The sequence below is a fragment of the Setaria italica genome, chromosome II (genome assembly GCF_000263155.2).
Source record: "Setaria italica strain Yugu1 chromosome II, Setaria_italica_v2.0, whole genome shotgun sequence".
NCBI lineage: Eukaryota > Viridiplantae > Streptophyta > Magnoliopsida > Poales > Poaceae > Setaria > Setaria italica.
Window position 1 is genome coordinate 23,781,198 of NC_028451.1, and position 24,689 is coordinate 23,805,886.

General features: G+C 41.5%; 1 protein-coding gene across 4 annotated transcripts; it reads left to right on the plus strand.

Moving 5' to 3' along the window:
- Window positions 1-1,975: 1,975 nt before the first annotated feature.
- LOC101774127 (ABC transporter G family member 45) lies at window positions 1,976-13,189 on the plus strand. Of its 4 annotated transcripts, none has more exons than XM_004956412.3 (22): window positions 1,976-2,137; window positions 2,259-2,382; window positions 5,711-5,799; window positions 6,043-6,127; window positions 6,272-6,428; window positions 6,640-6,710; window positions 6,786-6,836; window positions 6,923-7,013; window positions 7,221-7,522; window positions 8,676-9,271; window positions 9,363-9,523; window positions 9,637-9,740; window positions 9,823-9,982; window positions 10,065-10,231; window positions 10,322-10,654; window positions 10,741-11,031; window positions 11,248-11,331; window positions 11,402-11,535; window positions 11,616-11,843; window positions 11,941-12,112; window positions 12,189-12,443; window positions 12,594-13,189. In XM_004956412.3, exons 1-22 carry the CDS (start codon window positions 2,049-2,051, stop codon window positions 12,861-12,863), a joined length of 4,014 nt encoding a protein of 1,337 aa, XP_004956469.1. In that variant the 5' UTR covers window positions 1,976-2,048; the 3' UTR covers window positions 12,864-13,189. The 4 variants fall into 4 exon arrangements, 3 of the variants coding, with proteins under 3 accessions (XP_004956469.1, XP_004956470.1, XP_004956471.1); XM_004956413.3 differs by having other exon boundaries at window positions 6,278-6,428; XM_004956414.4 differs by having other exon boundaries at window positions 1,997-2,137; window positions 2,221-2,382.
- Window positions 13,190-24,689: the final 11,500 nt, after the last annotated feature.

The window sequence follows — 24,689 nt, forward strand, 5'->3', positions numbered from 1 at the left end:
ACTGAGGGGCGATGAAAAAGCCGGAAGGTGTTGGGGTGCGCGGTCGGGGATCCTGGTGAGGAGATGTGCGCGGGAGGCGAGGCGGACTAGCGCGGCAGCGGCCAATCCTTGGCCGCAGCGGCGACAGGGCGCCTCGCGCAGCCGGCGAGGCTGCGGGCGAGACGAGACGAGGCAGAAAAAAGGGCTGCATGCGCGCGATTGGAAAGGAGGCGTACTAATCCATCTTGTCGCGGCCGGCGACTGGGCGAGGCAGCGCTTGTCGGGGAGGTCATGCCACGCGGCGGCGGCGCTCTGAAATAGGGCGCACGCTTGCTCTAGTGCGCTTGACCCGTGAGATCCGTGGGATCCCTCTTCTAGGTCCATTTTCCAGTCTCTAGCTCTCCCAATTTCCAAACTGCACCACTTCTACTGCCTTAACAAAGGTTGTAGAACTCAGACCAAGGCCCAACTCTTGTGATTGGACCGAGTCTAAAAACGCAGTGGATTTGGGGATCCAAAGATCCAAAGTTTGGAGGAACGCCGATTTTGGGACTTAGAGAAAACTACGGCTTGTTGGGTTTCCGGGGTCGGGGAGGATTGGAACTGCAGATTTGGGAACCTTCAGAGACGAAAAAGATTAAGGTCCAACTAACCAAGTTGTAGCAGGAACTTCGTTCTCCAACTTTCATAAAGGAATTTCTTGGCGTCCTGCTCAACGTTCCAAGGATAAACACTTCCTAAGGCGCTAGGTTGGGCTGAAAACCGAACTTTAGCCGATATAGCTCAAGAAGACAGTCAAATAGATTAGGGGCTTGTCTTAAGATTAAGCTTGGCTGATTAAACCTAAGTCGTTACAATCACACAACCTTAATCAGCCTTTTGATCCACGGGGCGACAAAGTAAAGGACGCTTTTGCTTGCGGATTTGGTTTTGGAGATTTGAGTTTGATTTTTGGCTAATCCTAACCGGTGCTTTGAGCTATGGCATCAAGCTCTTGTTCTATGGGTTCTTAGTCCCTAGGTGGTGTGGTCGCATCCAAGGACGACCACAAGTGGAGCAAGAAGCAGGATGAGCTGGATGATGAAGTGATAGCATCGATGCGTCTTTTGATGCATGAAATGGACTGCTTGGATAACAAGGTAGACTTCTTTAGTGGCTAGTTTACATTTAGGTGTAGACAATTAAGGTCAGTGTCAGTGAGAGTTTTATGGAGAGTTTCATAAGCATTAAATTCCATACCACATCATCAGTTTTGGTGACTTGGCAAGGTCTTTATGAGGAAAGAGAAGGAGAAGTTTCATCATATGTGAGAGGAGTTTCATCCCCGTGACACTCAATAGGCACAATTACTTAGTTCCTAGTTTTGATAATAATGCAATAAAATTGTGCACTGAGATTGATCTTTTGATAACAATGTAATGAAACTATGCATTGAGATTGACCTAACCCGATGTAATTGGTACATTACCAACACAATAATCTGATGTCACGCTCCTTGCCAATACTATCCTTTATGATCTGATCTACCCTTCGCACAGTATGCACCAGCAACACTCCGTGCCACCCATACTATCCTTTATGATTGCATCGGAGGTACCATTATGTGCTTATTTAAGAGTGAAGACTCTGGTACAATTACATATATGTTTTCAGGCTGAGGCCCTTTTCCAATAAAAATATCTGATTGCATTGAACAGTTGGTCGTCTAAGTCTATAAATTATAACTACGGTACGTTGGACGGATGCTTAGATCTTTTTTTTTCAGGTTAACATGATAATTTCCTCCGAGTCTATGATTAGAAAATAGATGGATGTCGAATTAAGCGTAGCTCAGTTCCTTATGATAGAACCTCTACATCCTTGACTCAGTACGAATGATCACTCCTATATTTACTTCCACAATTGAATTACCAAACTACCCTCGAGTGAGCGATTCCCTTGTACTATATGCATATAAATATATGGGCAGCCGAGCCCCCAATCGATGGACTCTCTTATCCGTGTACTTGCTTACAAAACCTAGCTAGCTCGTAGCTTGTGCGCCTTTGCAACTATCGAGGTTGCCAGCCATGGCGGCCGTCGCCCGCGAGCAGGCTCCTCCATTGACGCACGCCGAGAACGAAGAGTTCCTTCGCATGCTTAGGGACGCCAGGCAATGGTACGGTGGTCATACGCAAGCTCGATATCGTGCAGTCGTGGCCATGCATCGTTTTGAACAGAGCTCTTCGCTTTGATGAACAGAGCTCTCTGTCTCTCTCTAACGGCCATGGGGCATGCAGGCTGGGACGCGAAGCTCCGGAGAAGGTGGAGGTCGTGTTCGAGGACGTGAGCGTTCAAGCGGAGGAGCACGTCGGCCGGCGGGCGCTGCCAACACTGCCGAACGCTGTCTTCAACGGTGCCAAGGTATCTGAGACACTATGCGCACTTGTCAAAATGACGCAGAGCCTCCATTTTTTTAAAAAAAAAACAGAGAGAGAATGAGACAGCGTCTCATGAAACGGATTTCATTACACTTTTTTGGTGTTCTTGATTTCATACGTAAGAATTTGCTTTTTTTAATGCTAGAATGAAACAAAAATCAACGATGTGTTGCCTGTTATTGACGAAGTATGCAATGGCTCGTATATAAATTCTCATTTCTTTGGATGGAATGAGAGATGGGATGAGACAGGATGAGCCCACCCATGGGCCATGGCCCATGCCCAATAAAATGTGATCCTTCCATATTAAAAAAAAAACAGGGACCATCCCGTTCGTCTCACTTTGTTGCTAAATCAAACACATAGTAAAACTAATTAAAATGGAGTCAGTATACTGGTTTTCATGGTTAAAATTGTCTACTTCGATCCATACATAGATCAGTCCAATCATGCCCATTTACTAATGAGAAATCAAGATAGTAGTATAGCTAGTACTTCATTCAGTCAATCCAGCCATAAGGTATTTTATCGGTTTTTCAAAACAACACATTGTATTTTAAAATTTTATGGTTAAACAAATTACACTTTTAAACAATATTGGTGTATAAAATTTACAGTAAATATGTATAAATAAAGCTTATGATTCACTCGTGCTATATATTTTTGAAGGAAACGTAGTGCCTTATACTACTACTTAGTATACTACTACCTAGTGGTATATATAGTATAGAGATAATCTAACCCGCCATTTTTAAGGCTAATTTAGTAATAATAACATAGTTATTATTTAACTTGTTTACGAGGGCAAACCCTTCATCGAAAATATTACAGTGATGCCATTTATATCCATTCTCCGTAATATCCTTGTACTCTCTATACTATTCACGTATACTACCCATACCATAGATGAAGGTTTCAGTTGTATACAATTAATTTTAACCCTTTGATATTTTTATACTAGTTTTTTTTAACACTAGTATATTTCAGTATAAGCAACTCCAAAAGGACTCCATCATTAATAGACTTTGGTCGCAAATTTGGCTTGTACTATATTGCATAGCTCTTAAAAAACCATGATCGTAATAAATTCTTTTTGGATAAGAACTGAAACGACACCTATATTGTGCCATACAATGTACGAGTTGGTAGTTTGAATACACGCGCACCATATATAAGGAAATGGAGTAATTTAACTCTAATATGTAAATATGCTTTCAAGGTCTCTGATTGCTTGCTTCATATAAGTGTCATATTGGTGTTGTGGACCTATATATTCCAACCAAAGACCATCATCATTAATGTTGATGAACAGGACCACATGTGGACAGCCCATGTGTCTAATTTTATTTTCATATAGCACTACTGGAGAACGGATCTTTTATCCAACGAGTTAGTACCCGCCGCGAATAGGCCCAGTACTAGTGCAACCATTAGTACCGGGCCTATCAACTTGTAGTTATGGACTTATTAGTACCAATTGAGGGCTCCAACTAGTACTAAAGGGAGTTTTCCGATTGGTACTAAAGATCAATCGTCTAGTAGTCAATTAACATCATTTGATATATATTCAGTGCCTAACACATTAATCTTTTCTTTCTTCCCCAGCAATTAGGAATTGTTCATGATCAGTTCATTTCATAATAAGGTTGTAGCGTGTAAGCTCAATTATACTAGGAGCCACAACCTCACCCGCATCTCTAGCAGTGCCCCAATTTCCAATCCAACTACCGTATTGGGCGAGTTGGTAAAAAAATAGTGCTCTGGCAGACTCCCTTTACTTTTTCCTTTTCCCAATAATTATCAGGACAACCCAATAATTCCCCCCAACTCTCCCTAAATAAAGAGGAATTATGACTCTCCCAATACAGCAGTTGGATTGGGATGAGATTATTGGGAGACTGCAAAAGTAACTCTCCTAATAACCATAAAATGGATATTGAGATATCCCCGTTAACTATTTATTGAAAAATATTTATTGGGGACTGTTGAAGATGCTATGGGACAAGGATTGGTCTAGGAATTTTTAGAATTTAATTCAAATTTGTACTAAATCCTAGGGATTTGAATCCCAAAACTATGTTTCCAAATAGGCAGTAGCTAGCGCCTGGACGATAGATCCGGATGCTTACAACAAACTCTCCTCTGGTATACATCAAAAACAGTTCCATTTGCACGTGTCATCCATCAAAAGTTTCCCAATAAAAACATCCAGATTCAGACCTGCTGAATTTTAACCGAGAAAGTCATCCAATTAACAAAAGCTTTAGTAGAAATTAGCAAAAAGAACTAGGATAAAATATATCAAGGTAAGACATTGCAACAATCGAGAACACGACATCAGCAACAAATTTGATTGGAAAACAAAAAATTCTGCAGAAAAAACATATACCGCAGCATCCAAAATTACATGAGGAACATAAAAGGAGAGTGCTACTGCTGGCTGCTGCAACATCAAGGAATGAAAAATTGGGGTGGGGTGCTGGGAGAGGCGCTATGCTCCCTCATAATGAGTGGAAAACCTCCAACAATTTTTGTGTTTATATTTTAGGAAAAAGTACAACTTACTCCCTTAAGAATAGTGAAAGTTTGGATAACCCTCGAAACTATTTTGTTCAGTTTACCTATAATGCAATTTATCTTTTTTTTTGTTCATACACAATTTGAATTTTAATTTACATTATGCAAGGTAGCAGTGGACATCAGAATCTATGTCAAAAAATATATTATGAATTTTTGCATTAATTCCATATATTTTTTATCTCAAGCATAGATTTATTGTTAAATATCCTATCCTATCAAAATAATTATAAAAATGATGATGTATTTTTCTAACATGTCTTATGTTGTGTACGATCTTGCAAAATTTTAACTTAAGACTCGACTTGTGCATGGAGAAATAAAAAAGATAAATTGTATTAGGGGGTAAATTGAACAAATGACATAGTTTAGGGGTAAAATGAATCATAAAATACTTTAGGGTGTTATCCAAATTTTTATATTTAGGGGAGTAATTTGATTATTTTCCTACATTTTATTACCCTGATGGGAACATGAGGCAGAATAGGTGGGATGAAGGGAGCAGAATCACTTTTTCATTGAGGTAAACTAGTGGAAAACTGTAGCAAGCTAAAGCAAAATTGAAAATATTATGAATACAAGGGCTTTTACTCAGAACGAAGTGTTATCTATACATGACAGTTCAATAGAAATGCATTAGCTTCTTTAACTACTTTAGAAGTTCAAAGAACTAATTACCTGGGCATTTACAAACATATGTATGTGCAAAATTAAATTGCTATTTACTTGTGCAGGCTATAGTAGATTCTTTGAACACATGTGCAGCACAAAAGAAGACATTGAAGATAATAAATGAAGTGAGTGGGACACTAAGACCATCCAGGTACATTTCCATGATCCACAATCAATTAACATTTCAAATATAATATCTTTTAGTTTATAAACATTAAAATGGCGCGGCAATAAATAGTAGGATCTTTTACAGGCAAGCATATTTGTGTTTTATTTTATCGAAATTGATAGTAGTATTGTTTAGAACATTTCGCCATCCTTGAGTTCAGTCAGTTTCCATGTTGATAATAAACCTGGCAGCAGCAGTGAGTTCTTTCTCCTGTTGTATGCACAGAATGACACTAGTTCTTGGAGCACCTGGATCAGGAAAGACGACCTTCTTAAGAGCACTGGCAGGAAAATTAGGTTCTTCTTTAAAGGTAAATCGAATTTTGCAGCAACTCGAGTCCTGAAAAATCAGTGTCAATAGAAGAACAAGTAATAGGTGCTACATGTATATATAGCATTGATAATAAAAACAATGTGTGCATTATAAATAGTTGGATGTTATTTGTTTCTGATAGTTGCAGGGAAAGGTCTTTTACAATGGGAAAACAAGACCTTCTACACCGCACTACCTTTGTTCTTATGTCAGCCAATATGATCTCCACCACGCTGAGATGACAGTGAGAGAGATCATTAATTTCTCTTCGAACCTGCTTGGAGTAAACAATGAATTCGGTATGATATTATGCTTTCTTGTATTCCTTTTGGTAAAATAAAGTGAATACTTTCTATTTTCTAAGGTAGATGGATCATTTGTCAAATGACATGACTGCCTTGTGAAGCTTAAAGGGTAACAGGAAAGCAGAGGCCCAAACCACGGTATTCATCCTCAAACAATTGATGAATCCATGCAGACTAATTTTTATGCTGCATTTGTGATATACAGAGAAACTGGGAGATGCAATAAAAAGAAATATGGATGCTAGTAATGAAGTGTATCAGGAGCTATTCTCCAAGGTGTTTCTTAGTTGTACTGTTCAGTAAACTTCAGATTGTTTACATTTGATGATTTCTAAGATGCTTTTCTTACAGGCAACTAAGCTCGGAGAGGGAAGTAACCTTAAAACTAACTATATTATTAAGGTACCATATTGAAAAATAATTGAATGTAATTTTTTTCATTACTTGCATAAATATCTCCCCGATCCTTAAAAGTTGACTGGATACAGATTCTTGGCTTGTCTGATTGCGCTGACACTATAGTAGGGGATGCGCTCCGTAGGGGAATTTCCGGGGGACAAAAAAAGCGAACAACAATTGGTAAGTAACTAAGTGTGATACATTCCTTTCAAAAAGAAAGTACTAATATTTAACCAACCCATTTGTCACTTTTATTATCAAACCCAAAATATCATATTTAAATGAGTGAGTTAGGCCTGGGTAATGTTTTTGTTCGTACAAAATTGCACTGATTGATGAATTTATTTATTCCCATTACTTTCTGCTACAATTATTCAAAATGTGCAGGGGAGATGCTAGTTGGTCGTGCAAAATGTTTCTTCATGGATGACATATCGACAGGCTTGGACAGCTCTACAACATTTGAGATCATGACATTTCTACAACAAATGACCCATCTTATGGATCTTACAATGGTTATTTCGTTAAAGCAACCAGATCCAGAGACGTTTGAATTATTTGATGACATTATTCTTCTATGTGAGGGTCGTATTATTTATCATGGGCCTCGGCATAATGTTGTTGGTTTCTTTGACACCATTGGCTTCACATGTCCAAGTAGGAAAAACGTAGCTGACTTCCTCCAAGAGGTGAGGCATTATAAACTAAAATTAAACATCTCATAAATCAATACTCTTAATTCTCACCTTTCCAAAATATTTCTAATTTATGTAAGAAACTCATGAATTTTCTGAGTAGAATTGTGAAATGTTAGGGAGTATATTATGGGAAGTCATTTTTGGAAGATTAATCCCTATATTCATTAAGATTTTAGGTAAATCTTCCATTATACTTAGTCGAGCAGTATGTCAATATAATTGTAGGTGCTTGCAAATAGATCCTTTTAGTAAAGTTCAGTTAAAAAAGATTCCTCCATCCACTAAGAAATAGAAGTGACTTGAAATGGTAGAAAACTTATATTTCTATAAGAGTTGAGAAGACTTACATGACTTCAATTATAAAGCGAAGGGAGATTTTATAACGTGACGCCAGTTTGTCAATGTATAAGGAGAAGTTACCATGCTTGCTTATTGAGGTATCTTAACATCGTCGTGATCCTCTTGGATTTATTTTGAACTCCTGGTGCATACCCTCTTACGGGTACACTGACCTCCTAATTACAATAATCAAATTAATGATCAACGTGTAGCCCAAGGTTCTAACATTGTTTTCATTCACTACTTGTTATTAGGTTTTGTGTGGGAAAAAAAACTTATTACAGATCCAACGTCATGTGCATTCTAGTTAATTCCACCTGCAATTCTTTTTTTAAAAAAATAGCGTACACATGAAAATCATCTAATATACATATGCAAGTATTACCTGACTATTTGTTTGTAAGGACATATGAGTCCTTTTGGCATCCAACCCAAGTAATAAATAAAAGAAATAAAATGATATCTCTTGGTGCTTATAACTCTTCTTATGATGTCTATCCTTTTAAAGAACTGCAGCTTTCTCAAAAAAGCACAACTATCTCCACAATACCCAGTGGCTAAATAGTTTTAGTTCTCTAGTGTCAAGTATCAAATTAGTTGTAGTTCTATATGTCAAAATCGTTGTCATTCATGAAATTTTCTCAAAACATCAACCAAATAGTAGCACATTAAGTATTCTAAAGTGTTATATGTAGGATCATCTATTGCCCACTAATACAGTAATGTGGCCCGTCAAAGTAACTGAATGCAAGAAACTTCTCAAATCATCACATTGAAAAATTGATTCTTAATTTGCATTGGATAGGTAACCTCAAAAATGGATCAGCAGCAGTATTGGGCAGGTGCTGAAAGAGAGTATCAATATCACACCATTGAAAGGTTTGAAAAGTACTTCAGAGCCTACAATCCCCCTCGACTTCTGGAAGACAAACAGTGCCAAAAAGATGACAAACAAGACAGCAAGGCATCTGAAGCAGCTGACAGCAAAAACATTTCAAAATGGAACATTTTTAAAGCTTGTTTCTTGAGGGAAGTACTCCTAGTAAAAAGAAATTCTCCGGTTCATGTTTTCAAGGCCGTCCAGATCATTTTATTTGCGTTTGTACTTGCAACACTTTTCTTTAGAACAGAGATGAGCCATAATACAGTAATTGATGGGAATAAGTTTTTGGGATCCCTCTTTATCGGCGTTGCTGTGGTAAACTTCAATGGCATGACAGAACTTGCAATGACCGTAAAGAGGCTCCCAACATTCTATAAGCAAAGGGAGCTGCTAGGATTGCCAGGCTGGGCTATCCTAACCTCAATTTTTCTCGTCAACTTACCCATGTCACTGACGGAGACAGGCCTTTGGACCTGCTCAACCTATTATGCCATTGGCTATGCCCCTTCACCTATTAGGTACCTTTGGCCTTTTTAAATACCATTATACTGCAATAATGCTCAGAAATAGAAAAATGCTAATCGAGGAATGCCCTAATGCTTGATGTAGGTTTTTCCAGCAGTTACTGGTACTATTCGCGATGCATCAAATGGCATTGAGTCTTTATCGCTTGATAGCATCCATAGGAAGGACACAGGTAATGACAAACATGCTAGGGGTTCAAGCTCTTATAGCAATGCTCATACTTGGAGGCTTTGTCATATCAAAAGGTAAGATTACAGCCATCAAATTGCTCAGCAACCTAACGGTGCAAGGAGATTATGATTACATTGAGGGTATGGATGCAATAATACCTGCTTTCCGTTTCAAACTTAAATGTCAGATGATCTCCAACCATGGATGCGCTGGGGTTATTGGGCCTCGCCATTCACCTATTCTCTTAATGCTGTCGCTCTGAATGAATTTATTGATAGGAGATGGGCTACGGTAACTGCCCTCCTCGATATTGTAGTGCTATTATACATTATTATGTTCTGCACATTATCAGCTAGAACCAACGGCATGACAGGTGTTTCATTTCGAAGATGTTAATACCACTGGAGAGGCTGTCTTGAAGTTCCGAGGATTAATAAATGAGTGGCACTGGTATTGGGTCTGTGTTGGTGTTTTATTTGGCTTCTCCCTGATCTTCAACCTCATCAGCATATTTGCTTTGGAATTCCTAAACTGTATGTGCATCTAACAAAGTAGGCCCTATATATTTTTGACAAAGTAAGCAAGACAATTTTCCTAATTCTCAATCATTTGTAGCTCCACAAGAACATCATCTAAAAGTCAAACCACAAAAGAATCAGGATATCGAGTACAATGATCAACTTGTTGGAGGTTCGAAAGACCCAACTGATCAAGGCAATCTTCCATTCCAGCCTTTAACCTTCGTGTTCAGTCAAATCAACTACTTTGTCGACATGCCAAGAGTAAAGTCTCTGCATTATTACTTCTTTCAAAAATACAAGTTTCAGTTTTTTCTATATCACTTGGTCTAACAAATGCAAAAATAATGCTAGGAAATGAGAAAGCATGGAGCAACTGAAGAGAGACTTCAGCTATTACGTGATGTTAGTGGTGCATTCAGGCCAGGCGTGCTAACAGCACTGATGGGGATCACTGGTGCAGGGAAAACAACATTGCTTGATGTATTGGCAGGACGGAAAACTGGAGGATACATTGAAGGAACAGTTAACATAGAGGGCTACCCAAAGAGGCAAGATACATTCTCAAGGATCTCAGGTTACTGCGAGCAGACGGACATACACTCTCCTTACCTCACAGTCTATGAGTCACTGCAATTTTCTGCATACCTTCGCTTGCCTTCAGAAGTTAATTCACACAAAAGAGATGTATGCAAAATAGTTAAACTTGTTTTTGAATAAGTAATAGGACCCAGCCCATGGGACGGCTCACAATATTTCCTGCCGTGTTTCAGATGTTTGTAGAAGAGGTTATGAGGCTAATAGAGCTAACTGACTTGAGGAGTGCTATGGTGGGCATTCCTGGCGTAACTGGACTATCAGCTGAGCAACGAAAAAGACTTACTATAGCGGTGGAGCTAGTTGCTAGCCCTTCCATAATTTTCATGGATGAGCCAACAACTGGTTTGGATGCCCGTGCTGCCGCAATTGTCATGCGCACAGTACGAAAGACGGTTAACACAGGGCGCACTGTAGTTTGCACAATTCATCAGCCAAGCATTGAGATTTTTGAATCTTTCGATGAGGTATGTCGTGAGTATAAAGAATATATGGTCCTGCAAGAATAGAATTTGATTTTTTTCTAAAAAAAAGAATCGATTTCTACCCACAAGTTTCTATTATTCATATAATCATTTCACCAAGTTTCTCAGCAAAAATCCGAATCCATGTTCATCACAAAAATACGCTTATACATTATTCCCCTTGACTCTAACAATTGAGTTTTTTTTTATTAATTGTAGCTGCTTCTTATGAATAGAGGGGGTCAGCTAATTTATAGTGGGTCACTAGGCCCACTGTCTAGCACTATGATAAACTACTTTGAGGTGAGACATTTTTGAGGTCACACATTCAATCTTATAACATGGGGACAAAAACTAATTACTGTCTTGTTAGGCCATTCCAGGAGTGCCCAGAATCAAGGAAGGTCAGAACCCAGCTGCATGGGCACTAGACATCAGTTCACATGCCATGGAATATGCAATTGGAGTGGACTATTCTGAAATTTACCGAAACTCATCACTGCATAGGTAATCCAAATGTAGCCACGATGTTATCAAGCAAACAGTGGATATTTAATCACGTCACTTGATTAAATTGGTAATGGCAGGGAGAACATGGCTCTAGTTGCAGAATTAAGCAAGCCAAGAGCAGGCAAGAAATATTTGCATTTTCCTCCCAGATATTGGCCAAACTTTAAAGCACAGTGCATAGCATGTTTATGGAAGCAACATTGCTCTTTCTGGAAAAACCCTGAATTAAACGTCGCCCGCTTGTTTTGCACATTTGGTGTCTCAATCACATTTGGCATGGTCTTCTGGCATGTCGGTTCAACAATGTAAGTAAGAAAGAGTCCTCAGCAGTCAGCAGTGTTTATTTCATAAATGGGAACTTCACCATGTAAAAAACTAAACTGTTCCTTTTTGGCACAAAAGCAAGGACGAACAGGATGTGCTAAACATACTGGGAACTGCATACACATCAGCTCTGTTCCTAGGCTACATGAACTGTGCCACTTTGCAGCCCACTGTAGCAATGGAGAGAGTCGTGTTCTACCGCGAAAAAGCTTCTGGAATGTACTCCTCCTTACCGTATGTCATTGCTCAGGTAAAAACAAAAAATGTACTTAATCAAACTTGGAAAGGAAAAATAACATGGATCCATATTTGAATTCTTTGTGCAGATAGCAGTTGAAATCCCTTATATTTTTATCCAAGTATTCATTTTCTCAGCAACTGTGTACCCAATGGCTGGATTCGAGCTGACTGTCACAAAGTTCCTTTGGTTTGTTATATATATGATACTGAGCTTCATAGACTTTACACTATTCGGGATGATGGTGGTTGCCCTTACACCCAACGAAGAGATAGCTGCTGTCCTGTCCTTCTTCATTTTCATGATATGGAATAGCTTCTCTGGCTTCATCCTCCCAAGAAAGGTAACTCATTTTTGTTTCACTTCTCCAATCCCTTAATGAGTATGGATCGTTGGTCTCCATACATTTGGGGATTTGGGCAGAATAATGAATGTTGTTATGAATGCAATAGAAATTGTAAATACAGTATGATCCACTACTATCTACTTCTAGATGATACCAACTTGGTGGAGGTGGATGTACTGGGCGGACCCAGCAGCATGGACTGTCTATGGGCTCATGTTGTCTCAACTTGGCGACCGCATGGAGTTCATCAGTGTTCCAGGGCAACCAGACCAGTCAGTGAGTGAGTTCGTGAAGGACTACCTAGGCCTGCAAGACGACCACTTTGCCTTGATTACAACTCTACATATCGCACTAAGTACACTTTTCGGTGTTGTGTTTTGTCTTGCCATCAAGTACCTTAAGTTCCAGAGAAGGTAGATTATTAACAGAGATGAAGAAGATGGAGCAGAGGATGTGGAGCTTCAGTGCAATTGTATCTATAATGTATAAGTGCCCCAAAGTGAAAAGGCACAATAAGAAGGGATAGAAGGGAACAAAAGGGGTTTGTCGCAAGTATTGAATACATTAGTGTACCACAGGCAATTCAACAAACTTTATGATTCAATTAGCCATAGTTAAAAAATAATAATGGATAGTACGGTAACCAAAGATTACAAGCATAGTCATGATGGTACTATGCCTGGAATTGAAAAGAAGACTTCTTTCCTGCAGTTCAAATGAAATGCACAGAGATTTAAGGCTAACTCACTAAATTAGCAGCGTTTGTTGCAAGTGTACTAGCTATGCGACGGTTATTGATTGCAGTTTCCAAAACAAATTGGTTGGATCTAAAATTCTCAGACAATTACTCCCTCCATCTCAACAAAACAAGTCATTTTAGGATTCAAATTCTATCAAAAAACAAGTCGTTTTACCCCATTTGGTATGTGCAACATGCGGCTGTCAATTAGCACCAAATATGACTGATAAATAGGGGTAAACTAGCTCATTTTACCTTCTTGTTAATCTATCCTAAAATTTCTAGAATGATTTATTTTTTGACAAAACAAGTCATTTTAGGATTCAAATTCTATCAAAAAACAAGTCGTTTTACCCCATTTGGTATGTGCAACATGCGGCTGTCAATTAGCACCAAATATGACTGATAAATAGGGGTAAACTAGCTCATTTTACCTTCTTGTTAATCTATCCTAAAATTTCTAGAATGATTTATTTTTTGGGATGGAGGGAGTAGGTGTTAGCACTAACAGGAACATGTCAGTTTACAAACAAGTGTTGCTGAATATCTTAGGGATAAAGAATCAATTCTAGATAAGCATGGAATTTAGAAATCCCTTTGTAGCTTCAGGAATTCAACAAGATTGCCACATGACTGGTGGTTCATGATCACAGGAAAGCCAAGAAACCGGGCGTGCATTAGGCTCTCCACTGCCGTTGCCGCTCTCGAAAGCCTGATTAGGCAGCTTTTTTAGGAGAAGCCATCATGTCAACTTTATTGATAATCAAAGAATACTCACATCATCCACAATCTTGCTAATAATAAATCTAGGGGTTCATCGACCCATTACATATATTTGATGAAAAAAAACAAAATCTAGCTGTTTCGTGGGCTACTCCATTTGCTTCCCTCGGACAATTTGTGTATTGAACTCTTCCTATCTTATATGCTATCTCGGCATAGTCCATGAAAACTGTCGTTGCTTCATTGCATACTTGGTCTTATCCCATACATATATCAACAATTTCCATGGCATCTGTTTCTGGTTAAATAGTGTTACACCCAATATTATTTGCTAGGGTCAAACCATTGCGCATTGCTATAGCCTCTGCCATTGCTGGACTCAAAACATGTTGCAAGAATGCACATGAAGCAGCAACAAATCTTCCTTTAGCATCTCGGATGACAAACAGCGTTGCACCATGATTCATATATATCAGCATGAAACTTTGCATCAACATTAAGTTTTACCTTGTTTAGAGCTGGTGCTGTCCAATGTGGGTTAGAGGTAGTTGGACAGCTTTGCCTTCAAAGCATTAATGGTTCACATATTACTTTGATCCCTAAAGTGGATGGGCTAAGAAAAGTGTCAGATTTCAGACCTATATCCCTTTTAAACACGTCTAAGAAGATAATCACAAAGCTATTGGCCAATAGGCTTCAAAAGGTGATTATGCAAATAATCCACCAGAACGAATATGGTTTCATCCAATCAAGGACAATTCAAGATTGCCTACCCTAGGCTTTTGAATATCTACACCTCTGTCATCAGTTAAAAAAAGAGATTATTATCCTCAAGCTTGACTTTGAAAAAGCCATTGACAAAATTGAACACCAGACCATGCTCTAGATCATGGAACAGAAGGCTTCATTGATACATGGTTACAGTGGATCAACAACATCTTTGGTTTAGGGACTTCATCTGTTTTGCTCAATGGCGTACGTGGGAATACCTTTCACTGTAGGAGAGGAGTAAAACAAGGGGATCCACTTCACCCCCTAGCAGCTGATTTCCTCGAATCTCTCCTGAATAAAGCCAAAGATCTTGATTTGTTGAAATTACCAGTGCCTTTGCAGCATAGCTCTGACTTCCAACACCCTTAGTGTCATGGAAGGTTGTCCTAGACAACTTTTTTTCTTAAAAGCCTCCTCCATACTTTTGCTACATCCACTGGTTTGAAGGTGAATTACTCCAAATCTATGATGGTGCCAATAAATATTGAAGCCCCCAGGATGGAGGTCTTGCCTCAAACTTTTGGATGTACCATAGGAACTTTGCCTTTCACATATCTGGCTCTACCATTGGGTCTCACAAAGCCAACGAGGCTCTACCATTGGGTCTCACAAAGCCGAAGATAGAGGATTTCCTGCCACTAGTCACCAAATGTGAAAGAAGGCTTGTAAGCACATCAATTTATTTGTCACAAGCAGGAAGACTACAAATGACAAATGTTGTCTTTGCCTCCTTGCCTACCTTCTTCCTCTGTACCTTCAGAATCCATAAGACAGTACTAAAGCAGATTGACAAATACAAAAAGCACTGTTTATGGAGAGGGGCTGATATCAATGCTAAAACCCCACCCAAAGCAGCATGGGAGATAGTCTGCCTGCCTAAACTTGAAGGGGGCTTGGGGGTGATTCAGATAAAAAACCCACAATGAGGCTCTCCTCCTTAAGAACCTCCACAAATTTTTCAACAAAGCAGACATACCTTACGCCAATCTAATTTGGGAGTGCTACTATAGTAATGGCAAAGTACTGTAATCACACAAAGAAGGGGTCCGTTTGGTGGAAGGACACACTTAGGCCCTATTTGACATGGCTCCAACTCTGGGTGGAGCTGCTCCACTCCAGAACTCTAGGTGGAGCCAGCTCTGAGTGGAGTTGGAGCTGTTTGATGGAGGTATTTGGCTGGGAGGGTGTCCCAAGCTCCAGAAAAGAGGAATTTGAAGGTGAATTGTCATTCTTGCCCCCAACTCATGGTCCCACTTGTCATCCTCTTATTCCCCTCTTCTTTTTCCTCAAGTAGCCAAGCAGCTCACGTAGGATAGGACCTCCTCGTGCCGCCGCTAGCATAGGGGCACGACCGAGCTAGCATAGGGGCAGACGATGGAGGTGGATGGCGGTGGGGGCCGGCGGTCGGCGGTGGTCGAGAGGGGTAGCAGGCGGTGGGGGTGGACGACGGCAGGGGTGGATGACAACCGCGGGCGGTGGGCGGCAGTGGTCGGGAGGGGCAGCAAGCGGCGGGGGTGGACGACGACAGGGGTGGCGGCGGCCAGACCCTAAGCGGCGGGTGGGGGAGCGTTGGGCGCGGGCGTGAGACAAGGAATAGGCGCGGGAGGGAGTCACAGCGTGGGGGGTCTCGGGAGAAAAGAAGCGAACCCTTTTTTTTGCAACCAGTGGCATTGGTGGGTAATTACCCATCAATTCCACGAGGAGGTTCATATTGGGTGGTTTTGGAGCGGCAAAAGAGGTGCTCCAAAACTTCACCCCCATTTGCATTACAGCTCCATGGAGTTGGCAGCTCCATGGAGTTTTGAAGCTGAGATGTTTGGCTGGAAAATTGGCTAGAGTTGCTGGAGTTCAGCTCCAGAGTCATGCCATTGCCAAACACGCCCTTAAGCTCCTAGATGCCTATAAAGGGATGGCTTCAGCAACTGTATTTAAAGGAGATTCTTGTTATCTTTGGCAGGACCTTTGGGTAGGAAGAGTCCATTGTCAATCATTTCCTAAACTTTTCTCCTTTGCTAAAGCTAAACATATCTCCATCCACAAAGCCCGATTGACACCATCTTTGAACCAACTTTTCATCTGCCTCTCTACAATAAGCTATGATCGATCAGCTGCTCCAATTGGCACAACATTTGGATGATCTTCCTGTTGCTGATGATGATGACCTCTAGACTTACATTAGGGATCCCACCTCTTTTCCTCCACAGCAGCTTGCAAACAGCTTATTAGCCACATATTTGTACATTACTGAATCACGTAAGATACAGGGGCAAAAAATATTGGCTTATGTAATTAGTGGACATCCGTTAAAATATGGCAAACAGTTGTGATCAGTTGTCCTCTTATTCAACTGAATCACGTAAGCCCCCAGGGGCAACACAAGAGGCATCCAAGGACGCGCCTCCGCCTCCGATCCGTATCTGCTCTCTCGCCACCGTCTCGCTGTTGCTGAAGTCCTTTGGCCAGCAGTGGCCTGATGGCTGCTTGGTTGCAGTGGCTGGTCATTAGGGGTGTGATTGGTTGGTCGCACGTACCCGGAACCGGGCTCCCCGCGTGCAACTAAGGCCTGATTGGTTACCTGGGCCTTTCGTTGGGCCTGGTTCGCCGGGTGCAAAAACACCCTCAGAGCTTGGCTCCCGTGGTACGGCCGATTCGACCTTCTCCCTAGAGCTAGGCTCCGCGGGTGCGGCGGCGCGTGCAAGGCGAGCGCGCGGCGGGCGAAAAAGCTTCTACGCGTGCCCGCGGGAAGCTTTGGCGCCTTCGCTAGGGTTACCGGGCGATTTCGCGCCATTCCGCGGGCATAAATGGCGACCCCCACCCTTCCCCTTCCCCTTCCCTCTCGCGCAGATTTGTTCCTCCACCGGCGGCTCACAGGTTAGGGTTGGACCCTTGTCTCCTTTCGTTGTTGTTTTTGATCTCCAGAGGCCTGATCTACTACCCCCATGGCTTTTCTTTGGTTCGCAGGTTGGAGTTGTTGACGGATCTGTTGGGCAAGGCAAGTTTTTTTTGAATCCTTTGTTCGGATTTCATCAAAACCGTAACACTAGGGTTCGATGATCCCACTGACCGGTGCTTTTCTTATGTGACACACGCAGGCCCCCACTGGATCTGAGTTCTTTGGTTGTTCCTAGGTACGATTCTTGAGTTGAAGGACCCGATCTGATTTCTTTACTGGTTCGTATGTACGTTTTTGAAGTTTCCGCACCCGATCTGAGATATTAGGTTCGGTTCTGAGTGATTTCTTATTTTTTTGGTTGCTAGGTTTGCCGATCAGACTCCCCCTCCTCCGGACGCCACTGATATGTTCGTGGTTCGGTTGCGGATCTGAGTTCCCTGTCCTCTCACACGCTGTTCTCCCTGTTGTTGTTGTTGCAGTAAAATATCCTAGCCCTTGCCCCTCTGTGTATGCGCATGTTATCCTAAAACCATGCTGTCGATGGTTACTAGGTGGTTGAAATGATGGCTACCAGTGTTGTTTGATATGTGAGTATACTCTGAGCACACTTGTTCATGATGTTGATGCATGTATATGGATATGAGCATGTTTTCCATGTGAATGATATGTTTTTAGATTGGTCTGAGCATTGTTGTTCATGTCAATGATGTCTTTATGTTGATCTTATTATTGTTGTCCATGTCACTGATGTTTTACAATAGTGATTTGAGGCATGTTGTCCATGTTAGTGATGTTTTCATATATTGATCTGAGCCTTGTTATCCATGTCAATGATGTGTTTAGATATTGATCTCATCCTTATTGTCCATGCCAGTGATGTGTTAACATATTGATCTGAGCTTCTGTTGTCCATGCTAGTGATGTGTTTATACATTTATGTGAGCTTCTGTTGTCCATGCCAGTGATGTGTTTATATGTTGATCTAAGGTTCTGTTGCCCATGTCAGTGACCCTTGTTTTGCATGTTATTCATATAGATGGCTCTTGAAGACAAGAGACGCATGCTTATTATTCATGCAGCTGCTCTAGTGGCTGCAATGTATGCATTCTTCCTGAATAGGCTTAGGATGGCTAAACCCTCACGTCCTCAGATTAGTTATGCCCCAATGAGTGCTATGGATGAGGAAAGGCAAAAAAAACTTGGACAGAATTTATACTGTAATGATGTAGAGTGTGTAAACATGCTTCGCATGAGAAGAGCCCCTTTCTTTAGGCTATGTAATTTTCTTAGGGGCAAGGACTTGCTTAGAGATACCATACATAGCAGTGTAGAAGAGCAAGTTGCTATGTTTCTCCATGTTGTCAGGCATAACCAAAGGTTTAGAGTTATCCATCAAAGTTGGAGGAGATCTGTAGAGACAGTAAGTAGACATTTCAAAGAGGTGTTGTATGCAATTAGTGAACTTAGGCATGAGATGATTAAGGCTCCATCAACTGAGACACCTCTTAAGATTACAAACAGCTCAAGATGGTACCCATATTTCAAGGTAACACAGTAGTATCCTTATGACACAAATAATGCATAATTGAGTAAAAATTTTGTAATTAAGTGTTGTTGGATTTATGTAGGATTGTGTTGGGGCTATAAATGGCACTCACATCTATGCTAGAGTCCCAGCTAAGATGCAATCAGCATTTAGGTGTAGGAAACACTATACAACTCAAAATGTGCTAGCCGCAGTGGACTTTGACTTGAAGTTCACTTATGTGTTGGCTGGCTGGGAGGGTTCTGCACATGATGCCACCATTCTAGCAGATGCACTAGAGAGAGAGGATGGGTTAAGGGTTCCAGAAGGTAATGAAATAAATTAATTCCATAAACCTAGTTAAAAACTAGTTGATTCTAGGACTAATACCTGTTTCTAATCTTTTTAGGGAAGTTCTATCTGGTAGATGCTGGATATGCATGCCGTCCTGGATTCCTACCTCCTTATAGGGGTACTAGATATCATCTTAATGAGTTTGGTGGTAGAAATTACCCAACCAATCCAAGGGAGCTGTTCAATTTGAGGCATTCTAGTCTGCGTGTTACGGTTGAAAGGACTTTTGGGGCTTTAAAAAATAGATTTCGCATTATTGACAACAAACCTTTTCATCCATTCAAGACACAAGTGAAGTTGGTCCTTTCTTGTTGCATTTTACATAATTGAATTCTGGGGCATGGACCTGATGAGGTTATCCTCTTGAGTCCACATGGGAGCCTAATTCTGTTAATAGCCATGGGGTCCCTGTTGATGACAATGCAGCTTGGGCTTCTGTTAGAGATGAATGGGCTAATCAAATGTGGGCTAGTAGGGGTAATGCACATTTGTAGACATTGGATAACTTTGCTAGGGTGTTGTAATGTTTCTATTCCCTTTGTACCTTGAAACATTGGACAACTATGCTACGATGTTATGTTATTCTTGTTTCTTTCTCACTTTGAGGCTTGGACAACAATGCTATGATGATCTATTATTCCTTCTTCTCTCTCACTTTGAGGCTTGGACAACAATGCTATGATGATCTGTTATTCCTTCTTCTCTCTCACTTTGAGGCTTGGACAACAATGCTATGATGATCTTGTATTCCTTTTTCTTTCTCACTTTGAGGCATTAGCCAACCAATTGCACTACAATCAATGGACAAGTGTGCAGTGATGATATGTGCATTCTGTTAATTTTCATGAGGCTTTGGGCTATATACAATGATGATATGTGCATTTTGTTAATTTTCATGAGGCTTTGGGCTATATGTAATGATGATATGTGCATTCTGTTTCTATATGCATTGTTGTATAGTTATTGCACATACATGAGGCATTGGGCTGTATGCAATGATGTTTGACTAGTTCCTGAGGCAATGGGCAACATGCAATGATGTTTACTATGACATGGCACAATTGAATGGTCAGTTTGACCTGGTGGAGGAACTTAAGGCTGCTGAGGTTGTTGCCCAAGCTGCCATCCATGCTGGTGGCCAGGCTGCCGCAGCTACTAGTGGCCAGGCTGCAGCTCAAGCTGCTGGCCAGGCTGCACCTCAAGCTGCTAGCTAGGCTGCCGCAGCTGCTGGAGGCCTGGCTACAGGTGTTGGTGGTGCTGGGCAGCAACCTAGGGCTGCTATGAGGTGGACTAATGTGATGTCTGCATTTGTGCTTCGCCGCTTCTATCAACTTATCTCTACTGGTGTGAGAACTGACAAGGGGTTCAAGGAAGTGCACTTGAACCAAGTTTCCAAGAGTGTCAATGAGTTCTCAGGGCTTGAGGTCACAAGGACTCAGGTCTACAACCAGTTGAGGAAGTGGAGACAGAGGTGGATCAGGGTGATCAAGCTGAGAGAACTGAGTGGTGCACTGTGGGATGATGACAACTTCATGATCACTTTGGAGGATGAGCACTACAAGGGCCATGTGCAGGTAATCTTATGTTTACTAACTCATCTGTTTTGTAAGATATCCAAAATCTGAGCATATACTGATGATGTGTTCTTTGGATTTCAGGCACACCCAAAGGATGTTGAACTGTTGAACAAGCCCATTGAGAACTACCAGCAGATGGAGGTGATCTTTGGGAATGGGTTGGCAACACGGAAATTTGCTATGGGATCCAGTGAACCTTTGGGGTCCCCTTCTGACTTTGCAGATTCAGAGAATGACCAGATCAAGCTGGATGATGTGGCAGGGAAGTGTCAACCTACTGGTCCTCTTGGTTCAGAAGCAGGGAACAAGAGGAAGAGGTCCATGCTTAGTGAGGGGGACATTTTGGTGATGACTGGGATGATTGATGCTGTCAACAATGTTGCCAATGCCATTATTCAGACCAAGGTAGAGGATGTGCACCCTGATCTCTATGATGCTATCATGTTCATGCCTGGTTTCACTGATGAAGAAGTGATGGCTGCCTATGAACACATTCTTGGCAACAAGGCTCATGGTGCTGCTTTTGTCAAGATGAATGGTTCTCACAGGGTGCTGTGGTTGAGGACCTACTTGGCAAAGCACTTCTACATGCAGTGAGGCTCTTGTGCAGAGACCTACTTTTGTGCAGTGACTATTCTTTTGTGCAGTGAGTGCTGATCAGATGGTGGCTTGTTTTTGTGCATGAGCCTCCTGGTCCACTCCTTCATTCTTTTGTGCAGTCAGGCTGACCCTATTCTGTTGGTAGCCTCCTGGTAGCTGATTAGTGACTGAACATTGATTCATCAGATGTGATGACTGACTGACTGGTCATGACTGAGCATATTCCCATTGCCTATGATGCTGTTGTGTTGATGAATGAGCATATGCCCATTGCCAATGATGTTGTTGTTGCTTTATTGTTATTTTCGTTCTGAGCATATGCCCATTGCCAATGATGTTGCTGTTGCTTTGTTGCTTTCATGTCATTGCCTGTCTAAGCATATGGCTCCTGATTTCTGCAGCTACTTGTTGTGTTGTTCTAATGTTACTATGACCATATGCCCAATGCCTATGATAAGTTCATGTTACTCAGGGCATATGGCTCCTGATTTGTGCAGGTACTTGTTGTGCTGCCTAAGCATGTTGCTGTTGTTTTGATTTACCTCAATTATGTCCTAATTTCTATCATTTTCCTACATGCTTTCATCTGATTCAAAATCTGAGCATATGCCCAATGCCAATGATAAGTTCATTCATGTTGCACTCATTTATATACATTCTGTCCTAATTACTGTCATTTTGCTACCTACTTACATATAATTCAGATTATGAGGTTATGCCCTTTCAAATTGAGCAGTACATTCCTGATTCAGGCATTTATCTCAATTATGTCCTAAATCCTTTCATTTTGCAACATGATTTCATCTAATTCATAATCTGTGCTAAATTCTGTCATTTTGCTATATGCTTTCATCTGTTCCTCAATCTGAGCATTAGCCCTTTGCCAATGATATGTGCCTTTCTGTTTTCTAAATCTGAGCAGTTCTTGTCAGGTTATTTGTAAGGCCAATGATACTTTGTTCTGTGCTAATTTCTGTCATTTTCCCATTTCCTTTAATCTGTTCTTGAATCTGAGCATTAGCCTTTTGCCAATGATATGTCATTTCTGTTTTCTGAAATTGAGCAGTTCTTGTCATGTTATTTGTAAGGCCAATGATACTTTGTTTTGTCCATTTTTTTAGAACACATGGCTTGGTACGTTGTCAGTGTTGGTCGTCAAACTGGAGTGTACTCTACCTGGGAGGCTTGCCATGATCAGGTGAATGGATTCAAGGGAGCATGCTACAAGAAGTACAAGACCAAAGACGAAGCGATGCAAGCTTTTCATGGTGCAAAATTTCAACCTACAGAGCTACCGGCGCAACCTCGACCTATTATGAACAATGCTCAATGGGACTGTAAATATATGTTAATGTTGTTAGAGGCTTTAATTATCTTAGTTCAAGCTGTAATAATTGTGGTTTTAGTTTCAAAGTCTAAGTAATTTTAGTTTAGTTACAAACTCTAGATGTCGCCTTGTCGCATTCGGATCGAGCGCCCGTCTCCACCGATAGGGGCCGAATCGACTGCCAGCGGTGTCCGAAGTGCGACTTCGTTGGTGGCACAGTGCTTGCTTGGCATAATAGCACCGTTTGGGACCGCGGTGACCGCGCGGTGCGGGGGACCACGAATAATCCTGCCGAACGGGTCGCGGCCACCGCGCGGTACCGCTCCGTGAAGCCCCGTCCCCTACCGCGGGATGCCTACGGTCGAAACGCGCCTCTCCACCTGCGGTACGCGATTAATCGATGCGGTTTTCACCTGTACCCTCCCATTCCCCTTCCTCTCGCAAGCTTGAAGGTAGGTGCTGGTGGAGGAGGTCACGTCGCCATCGCCTCCCAGGCTGCAGCTTCTTCAACTCCGGTGCTTGAACCTCTGGGCGCGGCCGGGGGGTGTGGCATGGGCAGCAGGGAGCGAGGCGAGGCGTGGCGGGCGGCGGCCGGGGGCGTAGCGCAAGAAGGGAGGGAGCGAGGCGAGGCGCGGCGGGCGGCGGCCGGGGGCGTGGCGGCGGGCAAGAAGGGAGGCGAGGCGCGGCGGGCGGCTTGGGGTGTGGGGGTAGCGCGGCGGCGGACAAGCCCGCCATGGGGGCGGCGCAGCTGGGCTCGGATGGAGGCGACGGATGGCATGGAGAAGATAAGGAAGGAAAAAAAGCGTTATAAAAAAAGGAAGGAAAAAAGAAAGAAGATAAGAAAAGGGAGGATGACATGTGGGGTATATGGATGATAGATGTACTACTAATTATTTTATCAAAATTTATGTTATACAAACTTCAAAAATATTGTCAAAATCATCTTCTACTCATACTAATGAGTCGCGAATCAAATGAGCTATCATAAGCCACGGGGATGTAGAGATCATTTTACACTTAGAACACATAATCAACTACAAATAATCAAGATTGTCAAACTTCTAGCTTATCCCGTTCGCAGATTCTCTCGATAACAGAATCTCCAAAAATTCAGATTATCAGATAATTGATTTTCAGATAAACCTAAATAAACAGGGCACCTTCGGGTGCTTTCCGCAGCCTGTAGAGCACGGGAGCACCTCAAGGTGCTAGAACACCTGAAGTTCTCCCGAGAATAATAAGAGCCCAAGGGTAAATATGGCATTTCGCCTTCTCCAATATGAGAAGAAAGTGGGAAAATAAAAACAGAAAAAGAATAACAGAAGTGGGCGTGGACCTTTCTATGCCATAAATCCAATTTTTCCTTTTCCTTTTGGAAACTTTTTTCTCATGTGATTGTAATTTGTTCCAAACTAATTCTAAATATTTCAGAAAAAAATTATTCATTCTGAAACAATCCTAAATGTTCTAGAACAACATGACATGTTTCGAGTCCCACGTTTTGAACAATCTGACATGTTCTGAGTTCTTCTCACAAGCAGGAGGTGTTTGGATACGAGGTGCTAAACTTTAGAAGTGTCACATCGCTCGGATACTAATTAGACTAAACATGAGCTAATTATAAAACTAATTGTAGAACCATTAAACATGAGCTAATTATAAAACCAATTGCTAACCATGGATTAATTAGGCTCAATAGATTCGTCTCGCGAATTAGACTCCATATGTGCAATG

Coding starts and splice junctions, on each gene's coding strand:
- LOC101774127 (XM_004956412.3), top strand. CDS start 2,049: ATGGCGGCCGTCGCCCGCGAGCAGGCTCCTCCATTGACGCACGCCGAG. Junction 5,800..6,042: donor GGGACACTAAGACCATCCAG/GTACATTTCCAT, acceptor TTGTATGCACAG/AATGACACTAGTTCTTGGAG. Junction 9,741..9,822: donor TTGATAGGAGATGGGCTACG/GTAACTGCCCTC, acceptor ACGGCATGACAG/GTGTTTCATTTCGAAGATGT.